The sequence below is a fragment of the Nematolebias whitei genome, chromosome 7 (assembly GCF_014905685.2).
Source record: "Nematolebias whitei isolate Nwh7 chromosome 7, NemWhi1, whole genome shotgun sequence".
Classification (NCBI taxonomy): Eukaryota; Metazoa; Chordata; class Actinopteri; order Cyprinodontiformes; family Rivulidae; genus Nematolebias; species Nematolebias whitei.
Genome location: NC_056504.1, coordinates 32,670,269 through 32,689,876, shown reverse-complemented (window position 1 = coordinate 32,689,876; position 19,608 = coordinate 32,670,269). Strand labels below are relative to the sequence as shown.

The window sequence follows — 19,608 nt, the reverse complement described above, 5'->3', positions numbered from 1 at the left end:
TGGAAAACAGCCAAGACCCAAAAAAAAAAAAAAAAAAAACAGCTGGTGTGGAGGATGAGGAGGAAGCAAAAGAGCAAGAAGGGGAATCATCTTTATATATATATATATATGAAGTTGATTTGATTGTTGATTCACAATGTTCTCAGAAACATAGCAAGTCATTACCATAAGTAAGCTTTGTTTGTCACAGTTCTTGTGCAGAGTTTTGTTGTGCCTGACTGCAAACCCATTAATCCACCAACTGATCTATTCTAACACTGCAGGCTGTTTTATTAAAATTTTGCAGAAATTAAAATTTGCGCAAATCGTAAAGATTTGCTTGGAGCTCACTGAATGTAGTTTAGGTAATCTTAAAGCCTGTTATAAGCTGTATGTGTTTTCAGTAGAAATGCAGAATGCTTTGAATAGTCTTTGCTTTCTTTCACTCATCAGCTGGTGGTGAATGCTGCCCTGGGCTTCGACACGTTTGTTGTGATGCGCCATGGCCTTAAGAAATCTTCGAACCATCAGACTGTTTCTATAGAGACAGACTCCTCCCCTTCCTGCTCCTCTGCTTCCTCCTCATCCTCCACACCAGCTGGTTCTGCCCCCCGTGTCCAAGGGTCCTCTCTGTTTTCCAACATCCCAGGTCATAAACTGGGCTGCTACTTCTGCAACGATGTTGTTGCACCAGGAGATGTGAGGAAACGCATAACATGCAAACATGCACCTCATAAAACATATACTCCAAAACAAACGGATAAAATAAAATTTAAGATTTAATGACACAGTTAACAGCTACAACAGACTGCAGCTATCTGAAAACTTCAGTGTATTCTAACTGTAGATTTACAGTATAATTTGAAGAGTTGGTGCAAACATAAGAAACAATTTTGGACCTTCTAAATGTATTATTTATCAGAATATTGTTTTAAAACATATCAGTTAAAGCTTTAGAGCTTGTTTTGCTGCCTCAATTTATCCAGTATCTATTACAGACACCTTAAATTGTAAATTTCACCCATATATTATTTAGATAATTTTATGAAAGGAGTGAGATGTAGTGTATCTAAAAGATGTTTTTTTATTTTTATCCGATTTTTCATTGTGACGTTAGAATAATCTGTAGATTTAAATCAGCTTCTATACTTGTGAAAGTCACACTTTTTGTGTCGCCCACATTCTGCCCATGTCCCCTAAAAGCCTTTGTTTTTGCTTTTTGTCCTTTTCCCTCCCTCATTACCTTTTCACATGAGTAATAATAAGTAAGGTGTGTTTTTCAACTCTGAAAGGCCTGAGCCATTCGGGGGAAACTTGCTTCATTCACCTTCTATGACTATAAATGTCGTTTGGCTCCCACCCACCATCACAGATTACAGTAATATTCTCATCAAAATTAAAGGTGCTGCTTGCTCACTAACAGATTTAGCGAGCACACTTGTGGTGCTCACTAAATCTGAAATGTAGATGAGTGTTCATTTGGTGAATGAAAGAGACAACGTGTAGATATTGTAATGCTTATGCAAGTCACTTTTGTTGTGTATTTTTCTATGAATTGTCACAATATCTAACTATCATTGATTTGCTGTCATAAAGAAACAAAATAAGCTCTGGACCTTCCTTTTTCCTTTGAATTTGCTTATCAAACTCCTTGGTTCACAATTCAATGTCCAAACACTTGTTAGTTAAATTGCAATTTTACACACAAACTGATAGCTGATCCATTAGCTATGCCACTTATTATTTCAGATGGTTGCATATGTGCTGGAGCTGCTCTCAGATGAATCTGTGAAAGAGGCCTGCACAGTCAATAACAGAGCCACATTAATGATACCATTTATGAAAAGACTGCAATATCAATAAAAGCCTACTTAGCTGAAAATACACTAATGTGTTTCAATGTGAGGTCACCAGTCTGTGATCCAGAACTTGAACCTTAATCCTTATAGATATGAGCATCTGCTAAATGTGAATATTTTCTCTTTACCTAAACACATTTTGTCTGAATTTTTCAAGCTTCATAAGTTGTGCTTTGTTTCACCACATTATTTCTCATAATATCATTTCTATGTTCCTCTTGGTAATTTTCTTGATTCAGTTATTTTGTTTCCGTTTTGTGAACAGTCTACCAGGGATCGGACCCTGGATCAGCAGTGCACAGTAAGCCGGCCAGGCCTTGCCATGATTGCTGGGGCTCTCGCTGTGGAGTTGATGGTGTCCATCTTACAGCACACTGAAGGGTAAATCTGTCTGCTAGATAACATAAAGCAACAATAGTGATCTGACCATGTATTTAAAGCACAATGTTTAATATAAATATTCTTTATCTAAAGAAAAATGCTTGAATAAGTCAAGTACTTTATTGAATGCATAACATTATTTAAATAAAGGCCAAAGTTTTACACTAAGATTGTCTTTTGATGAGAGGGAACACAGTTATCTGTTTTAATCAAACCTTGAATATAACTGTATTTGTCATCTCATCATGTGAGACTGTAAAATCTTTCAAAACGTGTTAGTGCTCATACTATGGGTTATAAATAACTCAACTACTATTACACCAAACATGATCTCATTATGTGTAAATCTGACTAAGTTATAGCCATTTTTGTATTAGCTATAAGGTAAATTGGCTGTAGTGGCCATCTTGATTTGGATCGATTCCAAACATTATTCAGCTGTAGATGTTTAAGCAATAATTACTCTCCCAGAGTTTCATTGAAATGTTTCTTGCAGTTCACAAGATAATTTGCTAACAGACAAACACGGTCCTCTCCAATAATTAATACTAAGGTTTTAAACAAAGATGTCACACAATGTGTTGCACTACAAGTTTGTGTTTGGGACAGTGCTTAGCTACTGCAGCACATAATTTTAGCTTAATATCTAAAATACTGGATGAAATATAAACATTTTGTGATTCCTAAAGTCAACTGGTTGTGGCAAATTAGACTGAGTCCAAAAATTGGACAGTTGTAGACGTCAACCCACTTTACTTTCCTCAACTTTCATTCAAATCTGTTCTGTGGTTCATGAGAAATGTGCCACCCCACAAAGTGGATTACAATTGTTATTCATGGACAATTAGTGCGCTATGTGTAATTTAGGATACCACTTTACAATAAGGCTCCCCTTATAGATGGCTAATAAATATAGATATGTTGTTAATTCCTATATAAACCCTTTATAAATAATTAATAACTGCTTATTATGCATTAATTAAGGGTGACAGAGAGACAAAACTGACCAGTTTGTTGCCAAATAGTGAGCCAAATCTGTTCACCTATATATTTCATCTAGAGTTGTTATATTAAACGTTTCAGACTAAGTTACTACCTTGTAGCACAGTAAGCATTTGCAAACCTATTTCTTTAGCATATAATATGGTACTTTATAATAATAATAATAATAAAGTGCTATGTGTTGTCATCATTGTATGGTCCCATACAAGGACAAAATTGGCTCTCTGACTTTAACCCATCACTCCTGGGATACACCCAGGTGGAGCAGTGGGCAGCTATGTAAGCGCCCAGGGAGCAATTCGGAACTGGGTGTCCTGCTCAGACACCACAAGATGTGCAATGAGCGGGGATTGAGCCAGGACCTTCGGGTCCCGACTCGGCTGCCCTGCCCCTACACCATCTCGGCCCCAATCACTGCATTGTAAGTATTTATAACTATAGCTACTTATAATGCAGTGATAAAGTACAATATTATATGTTTAAAAAAATAGGTTTACAAATGCTTATTGTGTTTACAACGTAGTAACTTAGTCTGAAATGTTTAATATAACAACTCTAGATGAAATATATAGGTGAACAGATTTGGCTCACTATTTGGCAACAAACTGGTCAGTTTTGTCTCTGCCACCCTTAATTAATGCATAATAAATGGATATTAATTAATTATAAAGTGTTTATATAATAATTAATTATGTATCTATAAACTATTTATTAGCCATCTATAAGAGGAGCCTTATTGTAAAGTGGTACCTAATTTAGGCATCAGTCTTAGCCACTACCACACTGATGTTTATCTCAAGATCTGTAAAACTGGCTGAGTTGTCATCTTTTTTGTTTTTGCTAAGGTTGCTTTGCTGTGGTGACCTTCTTGAATTTGGTTGATTCCAACAGTAATTCACTTGTAGATGTCTTCAAATCATTACTTTCTGAGAGCTTCATTAAAATGTGCCCACCACTTCATAAGATCTCGTTACTAACACGACAGACAAACAAACATGCACATGTAAATGACCAAATGGTGCTTCATCTGCTCTCTACACAGCTTTACGCAATAGAAGTCATGCTTCACCATTGTATACCTTCTCTACATCAGAGTTTGATTCAAACTAAACTCTTTTCCAGCTCTTTCAAATGTCAGCTGCCATTGTAAATCACCCTTATCATTAGGTGTCTAAAATGGCACTGAGCTTGTCCACACTTCACTCTGAGCCCAATAGTGACTGAGATGTTGCCTTTTTGATGGAGGAGCAAAACAGCTGAGGTTTTTACAGCAACTGTGGGCATTTTGAGAAATTTGTTTGTGGCAAAGCTCTTCTGTGTGATCCCGAGGCTCAGTGAACACTGAAGTTCTCTTTGCAATCTGTAGTTCCTCGATGTTTCCTCGCACCTAGTTTATCTTCTTCAAAACACTGAAGGGGATGTTTTCATGCCTATTAAGTGTGTAGTCATGTGTACTGATGTGTTTCTGTGGAGATATAGTTATGCGTGTGTGTGTGTGTGGGGGGGGGGGGGGTGTTTTCGTGAAAGCTATACTGAAGATGCCACTTGCTGGGCCTGATAAGAGCTATTTTCTCTCCGAGTGTCTGAGATGCAGAAAGCTGTTACACTGCTGTTCTTTCAGTCCTGGATAAAACACTTGAGTGCAAAAAAGAGGAGTTTTCTTGTGCTTTGTATTTTTTAAGGTTGTTTATATCCTTTTTTTGCACTAAGATCTCCCCTTTTTTGCTTTAGCCCTCTCTGTATTCTGTTTTTCTTTCTTTCTTTTCATAGCTGTGTTCATTCCTTGCCTTCAACTATGCCATTATGTCTTTTAAGCCCTGTACTGCAACTCTCAGATCTTACTTTGCAACAACTGTGAGCTTTACATAATTGGTATGTGGGAATTCAAGCAGTTTGACAGACATTTCTGGCTTTGTAAAGCCACTGTCAGCTCTGTGTAAGATGTGATATTTTCATTATTATCAACCACAAAGAACAAAATCCTTTGAAACGTGCAAGATCAACTAGTTTGCAAAGACATTCATGGAAATGGTTAACTTGCCTGTTCAAGCAAACAAATCTTAGATTTTCCAAATATACAATTAAGCTCAAAATTACCCATGTCAGATTCTGACTAAAAGTGAATTTGTAGTTGGGCAACATCTTGCCAGAAATAACAATAAGAAAAGTCACAAAAGATTATTAAAAAAATGTGTTTTAGATGTCAAAAAAAGAACTTTACTATTGTGAAAAGACTGGCTTTGTGCTAAGGACTGCTCTGGAGACCATAGTGCTGATAGTAAAAATAAATATTTGCTACAAAAACTGATAATAAACTTAACTTTGAGTGTTACCTAGATTTTTCTATTTTTCTGTATTTACTATTTCTTTAATTGTCAACTGTTTTTTTAATTCAAATTATTATACATAATTATTTTTTCCACAAAATACAAGAAAATTAAATAAAGTAGAATTAAAACACTGGCCATAATTGTTCTCTCTTCTTTTTTATTGTCCTTTTAGTATTGCTTTAGAAATGGCCTCTTATACCATTTTGAAAGGTAATTTTTGGAAATCATTCAAATCAATTGCACGTTGAGATGCAGCAGTGCTTGACTCAGTTACTTTTCAGAATCAGAATAAACTTTATTGGCATTGCACCGAGATACAACGAGAATATGTACGTACAGTCGTCCGATAGATGGGCGGAGTGCACGAAGCTGCGGCTATAAATAATTAGCGCGGCCCTCTTAGTCTTATTCAGAATAATATTTTGCTTAGATGAGAAAAAGAAAGAAAACATGAGGAGAAAAGGTATTAAAAAAAGATCTCTCACGCCGTGTCCTAGACAGGGCACGATCTGAGGCATCAAACAAACCTACCACAGCAAAGCAACATAAACAGATGTTATACATGTACATATAGGCGGTGAAAACATTGAATTTTTAAGGGAAAGTCGTAGCATAGTCCAGAGACCCCCCCCCCCCCCCCCCCCACCAGCCATTGTCCAGATAAGAGGTGACGTTCATCTTCAGCTCGGTTGAGGTTCTGTTTTCTATCTGAAGTCACGTCTGAAACAAAGCAGCATGCACAGAGCTTCCAGCTGCCCATGGTCATATAACGTGTTCGTTAGTTGACTCATGAGCTAGAGGCTTTGCAGTCATTTTCTAATGTCGTCAGCCACAGTGCAAAGTGTACTTTTGAAGTCCATGAAGTCCACAATGTAAGAAAAAAACATGTCTGAACCTGCTAAGAGCTTTTTTTTTCAAAGTGTACAATTTTCTTGGTAGTTTTTGCCCAAAAGCCTTCTTTGTTTCTGACCAGATTTACAGACAGCTAAAACTTCTGTTAAAATCTTCCCACTTCAAGATTATCTGAATGATAAGGAACACCCTTTTGAAGAAGTTTTTAAGGCCAGTAGTGGTTTTGACTTAGGAGAAATAAGGTTTTAAAGAAGAGATAGAAAATGAAAAACCAGCATTAAATGGGGAAGATGACTTCAAGTGTCACTTATCCAACACTGAAAATGTATCCTCGATTTTGCTTCTGAGGTGGTTTCTTCCCCATTCACGCCTTGAATCTATTCAAGACACTTCTCATGTTGGTCAGGGATGTAAACTGCTTCTCTAGTTACTTTCTCTAGCAAAAGTTTAATTGACTTATTTGATGGGTGTGGGATAGACGGATGGATCGGTGCAGCTTCTGCAGTATGGTGCACTTTGTGCCGGTCTATTGCGGTGAAAAAGGAACGGAGCTACAAGGCAATTGTCAGTCTACATTCTCACCTTCATGATGTCTGGGCCGCCCTGCTCAAGCTGCTGCCCCTTCCACCTGTCTCCAGAACAAGTGGCAGGAAATGGGTGGATAGATGAAAGTTAAAAGTTTTATGTGGTAGTAGCTGAGAGTCATTCACAACACATATTCTGAACATAATGTCTTGAGATATTACTTAAGATTAAATAAATTATTTTCATGCTTTGACCAAAACAACTACATACAACTCCTTCATTTCTTTCAAATTTTCAAATGTCTTGGGGGGCCGAGATGGTGTAGAGCAGGGGTGTCAAATTCACTTACAAAAGGGGGCCAAAATTAAAACCTTTTTCAAACTAAGGGCCAATTTCAAAATCTACATTAACTCAAGTCAGTTACCCAACATCTTTTCTTGGTCACAGGTTCCTCAACAAGAGTTTGATTGGTCTTATTTGATATTCTCTGTTGTGCTTTTGACATCATAATCAAAGATTGCTGAAAAAATTCAAGAGATAGAAGTATTCTACGTTTCACATATCATCTTGGGGGCCAGATAAGATGTCAACGAGGGCCACATTAGGCCCCCAGGCCTTGAGTTTGACACATATGGTGTAGAGGCATGGCAGCCGACTCAGGACCCCAAGGTCCCAGGCTCGATCCCCAGTCACTGCACACCTCGTGGTGTCTCTGAGCGGGACACCTCATCCCCAGTTGCTCCCCTGGCACTTTCGATAGCTTCCCACTGCTCCACCTGGTGGTGGATGGGTTTAATGCAGAGAGCCAATTTTGCCATTGTATGGGAACATACAATGATGACAATACATAACACATTATTATTATTATTAACATGAGATAACCGTTTAAAGCAGGCCTGAAAGGTGGCAGGCAATATACATTTCTTCAAAGAGTTGTAGGCCTTTAATTTGATTATTTTAAATATTTTAATGTTACTAGCATACAGTATTGTATTTTTTGATTGTGCCACCTGACAACATTTTCAGCCATCAATAAACAGACCAATCAAACATCAAAGTTGGCACCCATCGTTAAGCTAAATGGCGAATCAGAATAGTTTGTTTCTTGTCAGAATATCAATAATAAAAACATTAGCATGTATTTAGTTACATGCTGTTTTGATTGGCACAACACTCATAAAATGTTTGGTACTGTTTGTTGTTTCTGTTGAAACTGAGTTTAATCAAATGACTACTTTGACAACTTGTACATTTCTCCACTTTATTCTCCATCTTCAGGGGCTATGCAGTGGCCAGCAGCAGTGATGACAGAATGAATGAACCTCCCACTTCGTTGGGTCTCGTGCCACATCAGGTAAGCGGCTGCATCTGTGTGACAGATGGTAATATAAGGTAAGACTGTCCTATATTTTAGTTTGGCTACTGAGAGAGTCCATCAAGGTCACAGTTACCAAAAGTCTGACGAAGAGAGTGAATGCCATCAATCCAGAGTGAAAGAGATTGTAGGATAAGTGCTATTTAGATCCTGATATGCATTTATATCCATGCTGTATTTAAAATTAGGGATGCACCGATCCACTTTGTTTTTGTTTGTTGTTGTTTTGTTTTGTTTTTTTTCACTTCCGATCCGATACCGATATCTGTTGACCCGGTATCAGCCGATACCAATCCTGTACATTTGAACAGTGCTGAATTATCGATATCATCATCATCATTGATTTTATATGAGGCTGTAATAATCTCCTCTCAAGTACAGTTTGTACAAATATATGTGTGCATGTCCAAAAGGGCAACTTGAGGTAAGTTTTATTAATGTTGGATGAGTTTTAAAGTTAGAATTAAATTTTGCTAACACAAAACATGTTTGTTTTTATTCCTAGCTTTAAAGTGGATATTAAAGTGATTAATTTAAGTGATTATTTAAAGTTATTTTATATATCTTTTTTAATAAGGGGCAGATATAAGATTTTTCTTCTCTCTGCACTCTTTTCATTCAATGTTTTCTTTTTGACGAATTTTTGTTTCTTTTAAATGAATGAATAAATTAATTAAATAAAATAAAATGTTAATTGGCTTGAAACATCTGCTAAGTTCATGGCATAAACCAACAGACATGTTCCTGTTTTTAGTTAATTACATCACTTTATAATGTAGCTGTTTTTATTTCGTTTATATATATATATATATATATATATATATATATATATATATATATATATATATATATATATATATATATAATTTTCTTGTAATTTTCAAATCATATGGTTTTTTTATGATTGTCTACTGTTGTACTGATAAATGTCTCCTGGAGGGTAAACAATATCCTGGCTGCAAGTATCAAGCTGAGAAATCCTTCGTTTTCTACAACTGATAGTGGTTGGTCATTAATTATGATGAAGTTTAGCAACTTCTCGATAAACATTTGAGCTCTGGGGCTTCAGTGATGTCTCTTCTTGTTCAGTCCAAAGCAAGCAGTCTGATTTCGGTCAGTCGCGCTCAGTCTGCGCCTCCTCGGAGACTGGCAGATTTAGCGGGGCAGATTGGACGCAGCTGGCCGGGGTCGGGCTGCTTGTTTCGGGTTGAGCAAAGAGTAGCGCCCTGCTGAAGCCACGGAGCTCGAATGTCCAACGTAAAACTAACTTTACCGCTATTTAATGTGGCGCTATGGCTCTGCAGACATTGCATGTTGCTGTCTTGCTTTGTGGTGTTTCTAGTGTAAAATACTTCCACACAGCGGACATGTTTAGATGAAAAGTTGGTTAGCTTTTAGCCACATTGCTGCTAACTCAGTCCTCACGTTGTAGCTGACTGCAAACTATGAACTGGATTTCCTGAAAGTGATGTGGGTCTTGTTACGCTGGGTTCATGAGACACTCCTCCGTTCAGAAAATCCATTCCATAGTTTGAAGCCAAAATGCATCATGGATCGGAAATCTCTGCAGGTTGGATCGGAAAATGGATCGGTCACATTGTCACCGATACCCGATCCAGAAGTTTTCGGATATCGGTACCGATACCGATATTGATATTGGATCGGTGCATCTCTATTTAAAATACCCAATTCCTTTGAGTTTGTTTAGACAAAGAAATATAAAATAGGCTCTCTTTAACAAACTTATTTTTTTCTCTAAGCATAGTAATTATATCTAAACTCTTCACCTCAGTCTCATCTCTCCAAAATGCATTTCCTAATACACTGAACAAAAATAAATGAGCTAAATGAGCTCATGAGCTAAACTCAAAGATCTAAGACTTTTTCTACACACAACAATAGGCCTTTTTCTCTCAAATATTGTTCACAAATTTGTGTAAATCTGTGTTAGTGAGCACTTCTACTTTTATCGAGATAATCCATCCCCCTCACTGGTGTGGCATATCAACATGCTGATTAGACAGCATGGCAGGTGTGCCTTAGGCTGACCACAATAAAAGGCCACTCAAAAACCTGCAGTTTTATCACACAGCACAATGCCATAGATGCCGCAAGTTTTGAGGGAGCATGCAGTTGGCATACTGACTGCATCAATCTCCACCAGAGCCGTTGCCTGTGAATTGAATATTAAATTCTCTATCATAAGCTGACTCCAAAGACATTTCAGAGAATTTGTCAGTACATATAAGAGGCCTCCTGCCCGCAGACCACGTGTGATGACACCAGCTCAGGACCTCGACATCCACCATCTTCACCTCCAATATCATCTGAGACCAGCCACCCAGTCAACTTCTTCAACAATCGTTTTGCATAATCAAATATTTTTTGCACAAACTCTCAGAAAACATCTCAGGCAAGCTCATCTGCATGCTCGTCCTCCTCATCGGGGTCTCCACCAAATTGCAGTTTGTCATCCTAACCAGCTTGAGTGGGCAAATGCCCACATTCCATGTCATATGGCATGTTGAAAAGATATTCTTGAGGGATGAATCCAGGTTTTCACTGTATAGGGCAGATAGCAGACTGTGTGGGTGAGCGGTTTCTGATGTTAACGTTGTGAATCGAGTGGCCCATGGTGTCAGTGAAGTTATGGTATGGGCAGGCGTACGTTATGGACAACAACCACAGGTGCATTTTATTGATGGGATTTTGAATGCACAGAGATACCGTGACGAGATCCTGAGGCCCATTGTTGTGTCATTCATCCACGACCATCTCCTAATGTTGCAACATGATAATGCACAGCCCCATGTTGCAAGGATCTGTACACAATTCCTGGAAGCTGAAAATATCCCAGTTCTTGCATGGCCAGCATACTCACCAGACATGCACCCATTGAGCATGTTTGAGATGCTCTGGATCGGCGTATACAACAGCGTGTTCCTTTAACGATTTACGAAGGACCCAGAATAATCATGAACCGTAAGAGCAACCACAAGACCAGGAACAGTTTTAAAAGTATTTATTTACAAGTGAGTGATATGCAAACAGTCAAACTGTGACCTCTGAAGGAAGGGACTGGAACGCTAAAGACAAGGGAACAGTTAGTAGGAGCCAAGCGGGTCAGCAGATGATAATAAAAACAAACAATCCACTTACTTGAGGAGAAGTTGGTAAACTCTGGGGCATGAGAGTCCAAGGTTCCTGGGTCAGTCCAGTGAGGTTTCAGGATGATCAAGCAAGTGGGAAAGGCAAGGAGGGACCAAAGGAGGTATTCAGAGAACGCAGGAAGGTCCAGGGTGTCGGAGGAGCTCAGGAGATTCTGTGAGACGTAGGAGCAAAGAGTTGGAACAAGCAGAACTCTAGAGAATACAACGAAGGGCCAGGAACACACAATCATCAGGCACATAATGCACCAGCGTTGGAATGGTGTTGTCAGGTGCCTTTTATACACATTCTGCTCATCAGGTTAAGGATCTGCAGGTGCGTGTCCAATGGCGACATCTGGTGGAGAAAGTTGCAGGAGCAAAACCCTAGGACTCCTACAGTTCCAGTTCCTGTTAATATCCAGCAACTTCACACAGCCATTGAAGAGGGGTGGACTAACATTCCACGGGCTACTATCAACAACCTGGTGGTCACCGGTTTTATGATGACCCCCCTCCCCCCTTCATTTACAGTAAAATTAAATTTCACATTTTACAGTGGCCTTTTATTGTGGCCAGCGTAAGGCACACCTGTGCATTAATCATGTTTTCTAATCAGCATCTTGATATGCCACACCTGTGAGGTAAATGGATGATCTTGACAAATGAGGTGCTCACTAACACAGTCACATAAATTTGTGAACATTTGAGATAAAAGGGCCCATTTTGTATATAGAAAAAGTCTTAGATCTTGAGTTCAGTTCATGAAAAATGGCAGCAAAACCAAAAGTGTTGCGCTTATAATTTTGTTCAGTGACTATTTGGTTTGTTCAGACGTGTCTTTGCAACACTAAACTGCGCTTCTTTATATATTTTTTTATTATATTCAAGAAAAATGATTTTCTTTTGGCCACCCTAGTGGCATTAGTTTCGTCACTCTTATTTTGTCAAACATACATTTCAAACATACAGTTTCTACTTTGACCATGACAATAACCAGCTTTGTCCAAAAAGAACATGAAAAAAATTGGCAGCAATAACTGGAGGGAGAGGTACAATTTACTCTGATAATAATTTTACTCTGACCTTGTCAAAGTCCTGAGGACCCCCTTTAGATTTACAGCAACTGCCAAAGGACAAAGAAAAGTAGGATTTTGTCATAAGACCCAATTTTCAAGAATCTTATCAAAACAGCCAAATGTGTGACAGAATACTAACAGACATACAGTCTTTCATCACAATTACATATTAATCCGTAGGCTTTAAACTCACCACTTTAGCAACTCTGCTAATAAGGATGGATGCTGTGTGTTTTGTAGGCTGAATGTCAGCTTTCAAAAATATCACTCATCACTGAACACCCCCCAAGTATCCAGTTGTGTAAGATCTCTGTTTGTCTGAAACGCATCACACTTTGGAAGAAGATGGAGTGTGGAGATCTGATGTGTAGAGAGGTGACTGCTGAGTTGTTTACCTGATGAGAATCAGGTGATTTAAGGACATTTTCACATGTAATCCTAGGCCTGTTGCAATAAACAAAAATCAATTAATCGCACGATAAATGAAAATTATCCACCTCATTTTCATTTATCGGCTTTATCCTTTCTTTTTGTCTCTACTGAAGACACTGGATGACAAAAAGGCTCAACTCCGGTGCTCTTCACTGATCCCTCCCTTTCTCTTTTCTCTTTAAAATCTGTTTTAACCGTTACAAAATCGCGTTTTTTGATCGTTAAAAGCAGCTGAACTGAGAAGCTAAGCTACGAGCTAAGCTAACAGGACGACCTCGGGAAAAGCCCTCGTCTTGTCAAAGCTCTGAAATTCATGGTCGAAACCCGTGCCTTTGTCTAAAAAGTTGTTTTTCTCTGCAAAAAGAAGCTGAGAACTCGTTTACTGATTTTTTTTTATTAAAAGCAATGTGTGACAAATGCTATGCTAAAGAGCTCAAACCACACTGAGCATCTGCCATTTTGAGAACCGAAAAACAGGAACGAGAGACAGCCCATGTCACGTCAAGGGGCCTCCCTCCCATTTTTCTTAGAGGCACGCAGCTCACTCTCTCACTATCCATCCTTTGGTTCAAACAGTATTATACTGCCATCCGGTGGTCAAAAAAGGTACTACACATGCAAATTAATCACTATTTCTTCTTAAATTTGACAATTACTAAATATCAAATTTCAAACAATATTATCGTTTATCACAATAATTTCTGAGACAATTAATCGCCCAGCAAAATTTGTTATCGTGACAGGCCTATGTAATCCTCTCAGAATGGTTGACTGATGGCTGCACAAGCTGTTGTTACAGTGTAACTACTGAACCACAAGTTTCATCCTTTTTCTTTACAGTGTTATATGTTTGGGAGCAGAAACTGAAATTTTATGTCAATGTTGGTTGATGCTAAAGACAGAACAAGTGGGGTCTTGAAAGTCATTTTAGCAGTATTTGTTTATCACACTTCATAGGCTCTGCATTACCTTTGGCTTTGTGCATCTCACATATGCAGCATTAAGGGGGCCTTTCAGAACAAAATTGTCAAATCATATTTTAGGTGATCTAAAACTACTGTGAGCAGTTGTTACATCATATAAAAGTTTGTCCTGCAAATGATTAATCAGTGCCTATGAGTTTGAATGAGAAATGAAGTTTGTAGCAAAAACACTCACTGACTTTATGACGTATGTTTTCCTATCGGTGCTGGTTCCAACAGCATTTTCTTCTTCTAGGAACATTTTGTCTGGGTTGATAAAGTAAAGTAATTTGTAATGAATGTTGCAGTGACTACAAGAGTGAACAGTATAGAAACAGGATTGAAAATTATAGGAAAGAGACCTTGAGTGATTGTTCCTGTCAGAATATACATTCTTATGTAGCCATGGTTCTATGGTTTGTACATTTACATCATAAATGGAGAGCTTTTTGTTAAAACTGTACTCCGTTCAGTTTCAGAAACTTACAGACTCATTTAAAGTTCTTTGAACTTCACCCTTTTGGGCTGATTCCTCACCTTTCTTAGGATCATTGATACGCCACGAGGTGAGATCTTGCATGGAACCCCAGTCCGAGGGAGATTGACAGTCGTGTTTATCTTCTTCCATTTTCTAATAATTGCTCCAACAGTTGATCTTTTTTCACCAAGTTGCTTGGCAATTGCCCTGTAGTCCTTTCCAGCCTTGTGGAGGTCTACAATTTTGTCTCTAGTGTTTTTGGACAGCTCTTTGGTCTTAGCCATGTTAGTAGTTGGAGTCTTACTGATTGTGTGGGGTGGATGGACAGGTGTCTTTATGCAGCTAACAACCTCAAACAGGTGCTTCTAATTTAGAATAATAAGTGGAGTGGAGGTGGACTTTTTAGAGGCGGACTAACAGGTCTTTGAGGGACAGAATTGTTGCTGATTGGCAGGTGTTCAATACTTATTTGTAGCATCCATCCATCCAGCCATCCGTCCATTTTCTTCTGCTTATCCGGGGTCGGGTCGCGGGGGTAGCAGCTTAGGGAGGCCCAGACTTCCCTCTTTCCAGCCACTTGGTCCAGCTCCTCTGGGGGAATCCCGAGGCATTCCCATGTCAGCTGAGAAACATAGTCCCTCCAGTGTGTCCTGAGTCTCCCTCTGGGTCTCCTCCTAGTGGGACGTGTCCGGAACACCTCACCAGGGAGGCGTCCAGGAGGCATCCTAACCAGATGCCCGAGCCACCTCATTTTATTATTTATCTTATTTGCAGCCGTAACACACAAATACATTATTTAAAAAATCATACATTGTGATTTCTGGATTTTTTTAAAGATTATGTCTATCACAGTGGACTTACACCTAGGATGAACATTTCAGACCCCTCCATGATTTCTAAGTGGGAGAACTTGCAAAGTCGCAGGGTGTTCAAATACTTATTTTCCTCACTGTATAGTGGACGAGGATGATTAGAATGAAAGATTAGATGATTTACAGCCACCCTGAATGTGTTCTTGGCCAACAGATTGCTGTATCTCACCACATTCATTTGCATCATCATCATCAGTATTCATCATCTTGAGAATATTAATTCCTGCCATTTGCTTTGACACCTTTACTGCTCGGGTCTTTTCTGCCAGATAGAAGTAAGGCATGCAAATGTGCTTTCTATGTGCGAGTTTGTGTGCACACACAGAGGGTTAGATGAAAATTATGAAAGAGGGGCGAGATGCCAGGAAAACATTATGCCTGAGGGAGTGAATGTGTGATTGTGTATAACATAACGTGGAATACCTTTATTCTGCAGCCGCTACATCAAACTGCACATACTTCATCTGGTTGCTGGTTTTTTTTTTTTTTTTGGAGGTGCCACAGTGACAGCTTGTGGTGATTTTAAAACTTAAACGTTCACACAGTTATTTTTTTAATGGACACATATGCAAATACAATGTTGTAACAATGAAAAATACTGATATCTGTCTCAAACGATGGTTGGGCCTCACAAAATCACACTTTAACTCAAATGTAAGATTATAAGCAGATGTCCCCTTTAACTCTGGAATCGAACTGGCTGCTGAGCCTTAAGTTTAAAATAAACTGTAACTACTGTAAACTGTCAACGTAGAACGTCACTTACAAGATTTGACCAAAACATCTTTACCTTTAGCATTAGAAGATCTTCGTTTAAAACTCATAACGGCAGAGGGTGATGCTGTGCCTTTAATTGTTTAAAATGGAATTGAAACCTTATGTCACCGTTGATTGAATAATTAGAGCAGATGAGCAAACTGAGATCTCCAACCTATAAGCTTCTTACACATTCTATGTTCTGTAGCTTCATGTAGAGGTGCTCGTCGTTTGTGTTTCTCACACCCATCCATTAGTCTGACTCATCCCCTTTTATTTGTCACATTATTCTCTGGACACGTGTGCTCGGATGGTTCTCATCTCACATTAATGATGAATCTGCACTGACTGGTATTTTCTGGTATTGTGGTTAAATTGAAAAACCTGCCATCCATTTTTTTTCTTACTTTCTGCACATCCTTGAAGATGCTTTTATAATTGAAAATGACCAGGGATGAAAAGTCATGAAAGGCAAGACATAATTGAAAAATATATTTGTAGGAATGAAGTGAATTGTTCAGTAAAATTACTTATTTTTTTTAATGTAGTGTACCAGTAAAAATAATTAGGTGCACATTTTCGTCTGGAGTCTGCGCAATCAAATTCTAACTACATGTATAGATGTTGTTGCATTTGCATTCACATATTCAAGTAAAAAAGGATCTCTCTTGTAAACTGAGTCCCCGAGGTTCAATGAGACTAACCTGCATAAATAAAGGTTGAAGGAATGAACATTTATGACTGTTCTGGAAAAACAGGATGATGTGAGCGAGAGTTGGAAGCAATAAAATCCATGATTGATCACTAAAAACTGTGTTTGCGTTTGAAAAACATTCTAAAACGTTCAGAAGATACAGTAAAAAAATCACAATAAGGTGTAAAGACTTAAAGTAATGCTCATATGTTTATGTAAATGTTGACTTTCTGACACCAGAGGGCGCTCTTCTCTTACTAAAGCTAAAAAAGCAATGATTAGAAAAGAGGGTTGAAGTTTTCATTTTCAGTCCATTTCTATGAGGGTAGAGGCATTAAAGTTACTTTTTTGTGTAGAGTAAATGTGCCAGGAGAATATATTTTCACACATCCAAGCCTGCTTTTGATGCTTTTTCTGTTAAAATACAGTAAACACCCAAATCCAACACACTTTTCTACACTGTCATCTTGGGCTTTTAGCCATTGCTTTTCCTAAACCTTTTAACAAATGTTGTGTTTTTGCTCTACTAAGTGCTGATTTCTTCTCCACAGATTCGAGGCTTCCTCTCCAGGTTTGACAACGTGCTGCCTGCCAGTTTAGCCTTTGACAAATGCACCGCCTGCTCTCCTAATGTAAGTGGCACAATTTGTTTTCCTACACTAATTACATCATTTAAATCTAATTTTGTAGCTACACAATGTTTTTTTCTTTCACTTTTTTTTTTTTAACAGCAACTAAAACATCGATATAGAGAATCTGATTTTCTTATCAGGTCAAATTCTGTTACTATGTGACAGCAATGTTTTGAAACACAAATTGCAGCCTTAGCAGAAATCGAGGGGATTCCCAGCGCTGCTATTTCCACATTGTTAAGTCAATGAAGCTGTGTTGAAATGTTGTTCCTTGAGGAATACAGAAGACACACACAGCAAAGCTGCTTAAACCATATGGTAATAATCAGGCACCAGTTGCTCACTGCTGTCAGAAACTGTCGTACGCTCCCACCGCTGGCGAGTGTGTGCGTTTATGAACGAGCTGAGGGAGAGTCCATATAGTCTAAATCAGGCAAACGTCGTCACCGGTCAGCGTGGTTAGTGGTACAGATGTGTAAGTGTTCAGGAGGGGTGGAAAACAACAATTTAGAGATGGATAAACTTAAAACAGGGGTTATAATAAGTAAATGAAGTGGAGTACTGAAGAAAAGGAGTGTGGTGAGTGTAGCTGGTTTGCCTCATTTCCCCCTTGATCTCAATGCCGTCTTTGTGTCGATAAAGAGGTCATAAAGCCCCAGATCTATCGCTTTCATGTGAAGACAGAGACACTAGAGGCCGAGGGGGGGCAGGGAGTTGGTTAGCTTCTGCATTAAAACTTTTCTCCACCTACGCGCTTAAAAAAAAAAATGGCCTTGTGTTCCAGCCCATCTTAAGGTGTCACGTTTCTGCCTGTGTGACAGATGAGATTATCTGGGCTGCACTGAGGTGTTCATATACTTTGACAGAGGGTGGATGGAGCCCGTGCAGGCAGGAAGAATGGACTACATGAGTTTGTGAAGACGATTTGTTTCTGAGGCAGGGATAAAGTGAATATGTGTTAATCCCACCCATACATCTTTAGCCTCCCTGTTTTGCATTTTGCTTATCTGCCTTTCACTCTGCTCTTTTCAGCCCGCTCAGATTTCACCTCTCCTGCTTCTCCCTTCCGTCTCGCTTCCTGCTCTTCCTCCCCCCCCCCCCCCCCCCCTCTTTTGTGTGTCCCTGTGCTCATATATTGGTGTGCTCACTTTAATGGCGTGCTTGTGTGTGTGTCAGTCTTTGTCTTCACTTTAGATGTGTGTGTGAGCTAGTGGATGTCTGCCTGTGTGTATTTCTGCCGCAGTCAGCTGTGGGCTGCCAGGTCACTATGGAAACAAAACAATTCAGCCTCTGTCTGGGCTGGAGCAGTTCCTGTAGAAGAGTTAGGGCTTTTCACTTTGTGTGTATGTGTGTGTGTGTTTTCCAACTCCTTTGGGGCTGCAAGCCAATAAAACTACACTCCAAAGAGTAAATCACAGCTGACGTGGCATTGTCTAAGACCATGCCAGACACCTCATACTACAGCTACTTGTTCACACGACCAAATGTGCTGCCACTATATATAGGAAACTATTTCTATGTCTTAGCATTACAACATTTGCACTTTTACAACTAAACTATTAAAAAGTATTGTACCTTATTTAATAAAATATTGCTCCAAATGTACGGAGCTCCAAAAGTGCCCGACGATCATACTGAAAATATGACTCGGCACACTGCACAAACCATTGTAAAAATAACAAAAATAAAATACAAGCAGAGAGCGAGAGACGGGCAGCCCTACACACCGGCGCCATCTTGGATATCTTCCAATTGCTGTCATAAATAGTCTTGAAAATAAAGCAAGATAAGACAGAATGTATTCATCCTGCAGGAAATTGTTGTGCCAGTGTATACTTATGTTTTATTTGTTGTTTTAGGCTACTGGTTTTTTTTGGGTTTTTTTTTTCTGATTAATGCCTGTAACACGGCTGATTAAAAAAAAATACACTAGTCTACTAGGAAGTCATTGATTGCTACCCCCCAAAGAGAGATGTGTATTGGGCAGCTATGTGAGCACCTGGGTGTGACAAAGCTAAATGTTTTGGTGGCATGAAGCTCATTAGCCCGTCAAAAAAAAATCCATAAATTAGCCACAGCATTGTATAAGCCGCAGTGTTCAAAGCGTGTGAAAAAGTAGCAGCTTGTAGTCTGGAAATTACGGTCAATATCTCATGGTACAATGTGGACACCCGCGGGCGGTGACTTATTGACAAGTGTGGCCTATATATATATATATAATATATATATATATATATATATATATATATATATT

General features: G+C 38.8%; 1 protein-coding gene across 1 annotated transcript in view; it reads left to right on the top strand.

Moving 5' to 3' along the window:
- Nucleotides 1-19,608, top strand: part of atg7 (ATG7 autophagy related 7 homolog (S. cerevisiae)) — a 93,755-nt gene that overhangs the window by 24,402 nt on the left and 49,745 nt on the right. The window contains exons 13-16 of the mRNA XM_037679403.1: nucleotides 433-678; nucleotides 2,104-2,219; nucleotides 8,207-8,282; nucleotides 17,274-17,354. Of these exons, the coding sequence (XP_037535331.1) occupies nucleotides 433-678; nucleotides 2,104-2,219; nucleotides 8,207-8,282; nucleotides 17,274-17,354 (519 nt within the window). The remainder of the gene's footprint in view (nucleotides 1-432; nucleotides 679-2,103; nucleotides 2,220-8,206; nucleotides 8,283-17,273; nucleotides 17,355-19,608) is intronic.